Source organism: Folsomia candida, unplaced genomic scaffold, assembly GCF_002217175.1.
Source record: "Folsomia candida strain VU population unplaced genomic scaffold, ASM221717v1 Fcan01_Sc020, whole genome shotgun sequence".
Lineage (NCBI taxonomy): Eukaryota > Metazoa > Arthropoda > Collembola > Entomobryomorpha > Isotomidae > Folsomia > Folsomia candida.
The window spans coordinates 1020144-1026143 of NW_019091212.1; the positions used below are offsets into that span (position 1 = coordinate 1020144).

Here is a 6000-nt window from a genome sequence, read left to right on the forward strand (position 1 = left end):
CTACCATATGACCTTTGACCCATGTCACATGTCATGTTTTGCGGTGGATTTATATGATCGGAGACAAGTGGTTAACATGTGTTACCGGTGTGGAAAAAAGCCTCTAGAGATTTTTGGCATAAAAATCAACCCAACAATTTGGGTACACTCTAAGAAATTTTACCACCGGACTGTCACCGAGCGGTGACTATATGTGACTCTACCGCAATGGTGGTCACCAACCACCGTTCGGTGATAGAAACTGCCATCACCATCGTGGTGGTAGACATCTACCGGGTGGTGGTAGAAGGATGTACATTTTTTATCTCCGCGCGGTGATATGCCACCACCATAATTAGCTCGCCTTTTCACTGTCTGGTGATAGATATGTAAGTAAACATAAATTTGGTACTTCATACAAAAATGTCACATTTTTCACAATTTATTGCTTTATTCAAATATCTAAAAAGATAATTAATATTTTACATGTATGTATATATGTAAAACCTATGTCCCTCGCCATTGTGGAATTGGCCCAGCAATTGAAGTTGTGACTAGTTTCCAGTCACGCCATAGGACACTGACTGAAGTTAATTAAAGTTTAAAATAATTAACTTTCATTTAGATCGGTCAAAATATCAGGCTTTATTGATTTATCTTTACCGTTAAAACAACCTTGCCACAAATTTACTTATTTGCAGAGATTCCGTTGTACTATCGAGATTTTTTGAAGTGCAACCAGTGACCACATTTATTACATTTGGCCGACCAATTAGAAAAAATATATATTAATTAATTATGTGCAGATTCAACAAATCAGCTATTAAATTTTATGCAAATATTACCTCGTCGAAATACTTCAATTTCGGCACTTTCTTCGTCCTCTAGATCCACGTCCAAGTTAAATTTCTCTCCAACTAGAAAAGAAACAAAATTAACTTGGCCAAAATTAGCTAACTTTTAATTTTTATTTTTTTACCTGTGCCATTAAATTCACGATAACTGTTTGGGCACGGTATTATTTTTTTCCTCTTAAACTTTGAAGTACGAAGTAGTTTGCAACTCCGCTGCTTGTCAGCTGCTGTATCTGGTACGTGGAGCGTGGAGTAGGACAAACTTGCCCCTCTGCAAGTCACGTGTATAACGAAGCTACCACCATGGTGCGGTGGTAGTAGCAATCACCACCAATGGTGACAAATTTCGGTGATAAGTTTATCACCATTACGGTGATGCTTGCTATTTCCACTCGAGTGGTGATAACGCCTATCACCCAGTTTCTTAGAGTGTACTGTAGAATTTTGGAATATATTTTTTAATTTTTGTTTTTTTTTACTTTAAAGTCTCAAAAAATAAATCCATTTTTTTGTATAGAAGTCAACCCATAAATTGGGACAGCTTCACAACTAAAATCAATTTTTTTACATAAAAATCAACCCATAGTTTCAATTTCAAATTATCAGAATTTTTTGCTAATTTTAGAATTTTTGCTTTTTGACTTAAAATAAAATAAACTTTACTTGCATAAAAATCACCCCAGAAATTACGACAGCTTTAAAAATAAACTCAATACTTAATCAACTCAAAGTTTCTCAAATCCTAATTTTTTTATAGTTATCACCTCAATCAAACTTTGACCATCCATATCTTTTGAACCGATAGAGTAAAGTTTTTTAATAATTTTAATTTTTTACTCGACTCCATACCGAAAAATCGACCCATTTCTCAAATCGATTAAAAAACCTGTCTTCAAAAACCGGAACGTAAAACCTGTCACGCTTTCTGCACAGCCTTTCCTCTTGTAAATATCCATTCATTCGATTCAATTCATTCCTGAGACGGATCCAGACTGCGAAACAGAAGGCAATTTTTGACAATTTCATCCCAATTGGAGGAGTGGGCTTAGCTGAAATCCTAAAATATTGGATTATGAAACGAAACCCCTCGCGCCCCATAAATATTTCTCTCTTGGCGAAAAAAACGGACTGACTGACTGACTGATATACAGTTTACTAAACAAACACACCACTCGAATTAGCTGCCCAACTCTTTCCTTCCGTTTTCTGCCTGCTTATCTAAACACACGCCCCTCCAATCCAATCCGATTGAGTAGTTGCATTACAAGGATGTAGCATTATACCTCAAGTTTTGCCAAAACTAAACGGAGGAAAAATGCATACAAATTGCAACACTTTTGCATAAAAATGAAACACCCGGGGGATACGTTTCATATCGTAAAAACACCAACACTTGTAACTAACAAATTCCTTAATTATTTTGTAAAATGTTTACTGTCATGGAACCACTTGGATTTTTCGAAATTTCTAAAATCTGGGAATTTTCATTTAAACGAAATCGGTTAAAGTATTTAAATAGATATGTGTTTAGTTTTAGTTTATATTTTTCCGGATACTTTTCATGAAGAAGTAACACTTATAATCAATTCTTTAATTATTTTCGAAATTATCATTAATTTTTGAAATTTGCAACCCCAATGGTAGAATTTTGTTGGATTTTTTTACACATTAAAAAAAATATGTTTATTTTGTGAATATTTCAACAATGTAGGACTAATTATTTTCCTCAAACAAATTGGATCACAAAAAATCCAGAAATACAAATTTTGCGAAAATTATTATTTAATGTTTTTTCTACATATACATATTTTTACATTTTTACATAATATTTCTTCACCAAAATTCCTTTATATTCTACCTCCTTAAACTAAATTCTACCATAAAACCAAAATTAATGTAAAAATTTTCAACTTTTTTTCAAATTTTTTACCATATCTATTAAAAAATTCCCTTACCCAACGCCAGTTCGCAAGACGGTCCAAAGAAAACGTGCACATTTCCCTCATTCATCGTCGCTCTCGTCGCTCTCATCGGGGCGAAGACGTTGGAACACTGCGAGTCGTGATACGTGAGAGCGATCCGATACTGCGGGAGCAGTTGGAGGCGTCGCACGGTCTCAAATCCGAGCAAAATAGCGGGTCCTACCCGCTTCAAGGAGGGCTGATAAGTGTGATTAAAGGGCAACAAGACCGTCACGTTGACGACCTTATCTTCATCCCCGGTTTCCTCCCACGGGGGAATTTCTTCCGGTGCTAGCTGATGAAAAGGAGCAATTTCTCGAGCCACGACACTTTTATTGTTCTCCTCCAGAAAACAACGGCCACCCGGAATCAGACAGCAGAGACAAAGTAACGAAATTATGGACAGATCACGACAAGTCGGGGGACAACTTTTCGACTTCTTGACGTTCATTTTGACACAGGTGCACATTTTTAGGGGAGAAGTTAACCCAAATTTTCTTCACGCATTGATTTCTTCACGCAATCACTAATTTTAAAATTCACTGCAAAAATACAAAAAAATGTCAATATCCTTGGAAAAATTGCACGGCCGAATTTTCACCGGAAAATGAATGACCTTTACGTTTTTCTCAATTTCGAATCCAGTCTAGGTCACTTAAAAAACAAATTTTCACCAGAAAACGAATGACCTTTCTCTGAAAAATTTGCGAGTCCACTCTTCGTCTTAAAAAAAATTCAAATTTTCACCCGAAAACGAATCACCTTTCCATTTTTCTTCGCCCTGAAAAATTTGCGAGTCCACTCTCTATCACTAAAAAAAACTCGAAATTTTCACCGGAAAACGAATGAACTTTCCGTTCTTGCCGGAAAAATTTCCGATAAAAAATCCAAATTTTCACCGGAAAACGAATGACCTTTTCGTTCTTCTTCTCTTCCAAAAATTCTCCGTCACAATTTAAAAAAACGCAAAAAATTGTCCTTCTCCTCACAACTTCACTTCAACGCCTTAAAATTTCTCAAGTTCTCCTTAGCGAAAACGAATGACCTCACGCATTTCTTCTCCACTGTGCAAAAACCTGTGCCATCCTACCAGCCCGACTGCACCGGGATGAATGAGAGGAAAATCCGAGCTTCTCTCTCTCTATTCTCTTGTCCTCTTGGAGGTCACAAATTCTCTTCTCACCAACTTTCTCACAAATTAACTCCTCCGTTGTAAAACACTTGTTGAACTGACTGGGCCAAGTTTTCAGCCGACTTTCTCCCGGATTTCGAAACGTCAAACTTTCTCCATAAACCGCAATCAAACTTTGTCCACTCCACCACTTGTGTACATCGTCGTCAAACTTGGTCGTCCAGTGAATGTACTCAATTTATCGTCAAGAAGTGGGTCCGTGCAGGGAAAATTTGGCCAAAATCCACCCCATAATTGTCGCCCAGCCCCCAACTTGGAAAACTTTGCGACGTGTCACCAAATAACCCAGCCAGATTCCAGCTCGACCACAAGACGGACGTGGGAATTGAATAACGACAAGGTAATCCTCATCCAAAGACTAACAACTTATTTCTAAATGGACGACGACGACGACGAAAACGACGGTAAACAGTAAACTTGTCGAGTGGCTGGCAGGACTGGATTTGACGAGAGGATAAAAAAATACTCGTCGAGAGAGAAGAGACAGAATCCACTTGGTTAGTCTGTAACACTTGGTTAATGAGTGAAAGTGGTCGTAGGAGCAGAATTATTATTATTATTCGGAGATAAAAGGGCCGTTCAATCACTTCGGGGAATAAAAATCACAAGAAAAGTAATGATTTACATGTTAAAGAATTAAAAATTCCGGCTTAAATCGTCTCATGTAACATATTTATACGCACTTATGTACAAATCCACACTTTATTAGTAAAAATATATAATCACTTATGCTCGAAAATTGGAAATTTCACCTTAAATCGTGTCACTTGAGGTAGAAAAATAACATTTACACCAGAAGTTCAATTTATTCTTATTTCAAAAAAATTAGTTGAGCAAATCGTAGCACTAAAATTTCCTTAAACCGTTTTTCCTCATAAAACTACATACGAGTCGTAATAATAAATAATCACTTGAGTTCCAAATGTCCGTCTTTTATGCATGTACGGTCCGTGGTGGTGGTGGTGTTGACTATGAAAATAATAATAATCCCAGTCCTCTCCTCCACGAGGACAATTACATTTTTCGAATTACCACCACTCCACCAGACAGATGACAAGGTTTAGAGTTGAGCCCCTCAATCCAATATAGCTCTCACCACAACCTCCCAAATTCTCACCAAATCCTTCTCGCCAAAACACCTCGCCAATTTCACTCACACCACCACGAACTAATTCCTCGCAAAAATCCTCCCTTTTTCGCACACATACTTAAGAACTTGTGTACTTCCACATGACTCAAAAACCCAGCCAGCGAATCGCCACAGTTTTTTAATCAGTTTTGTCCGACTCACTCACTCGATATTATTTATTTTAATACTGGAATATCGTCAGTCAGTCAGTCATCATGGAAGTAGTGGTGGTGGTGACGACGACGAGGTAAATAGCTTGATAAGCACCAGGATAACCTGGATGGGTGAGGAGGATATATGAATGATTTTTTTTCTCCATGGCTTATCTTGTCTTATCGGGGAGAGAGTATTTATTACTCAATTTCTGCCCATGGAAGCGAGATAAGTTACACACGGGAGGGTGGGGATGTGCGGGAGGGATGTGTACCGTATTTTTTACCAGGTAACGAGATCTTAAAATGAGACACGTGCTTTATGCGAGACGTATTCGCAGAAACGAGATTCGCACACAATTTTGGAACAAGTAAGTGCAGTAGTTTCACTGAATTTGAGTAATATTTTTTTGTTGCAGAAATTTTGCATGTTTTTTTTAACATGTATGTATATATTGTGGTTTCTGTGGATTTTATTCCCATATTTTTAGTATTTTTTTTTATTGAGAAATGCGAAATTTTTATTGTCAAATTTGCAACTATTTTAATCTTGGTTTCTATGCATTTTTATTACCAGGTTTTTAATATGTTTATTACGAAATGTACAAATTTTGCAATTTTTTTCAAAACATTTACATATCTTGGTTTCCATGCATTTTATTTACAGATTTGCATTTTTTATTGCGAAATGCTACTAATATAAATTTGCATAAATTGTATAGTCTTGGTTTCT

At 36.7% G+C, this 6000-nt stretch overlaps 1 protein-coding gene across 2 annotated transcripts in view; it reads right to left on the minus strand.

Moving 5' to 3' along the window:
• LOC110858197 (atrial natriuretic peptide receptor 1) overlaps positions 1-5333 on the minus strand; it is a 94659-nt gene extending 89326 nt beyond the window's left edge. Inside the window, exons 1-2 of one of the 2 annotated variants that reach the window (XM_035858613.1) lie at positions 3417-5333; positions 2789-3336 (exon numbers count right to left, since the gene is read on the minus strand). In XM_035858613.1, coding sequence (XP_035714506.1) covers positions 2789-3263 — 475 coding nt within the window. In that variant the 5' untranslated portion in view covers positions 3264-3336; positions 3417-5333. Of the gene's footprint in view, positions 1-2788; positions 3337-3410 lie in introns of both variants that reach the window. The other variant, XM_035858612.1, reaches the window with a different exon arrangement.
• Positions 5334-6000: the final 667 nt, after the last annotated feature.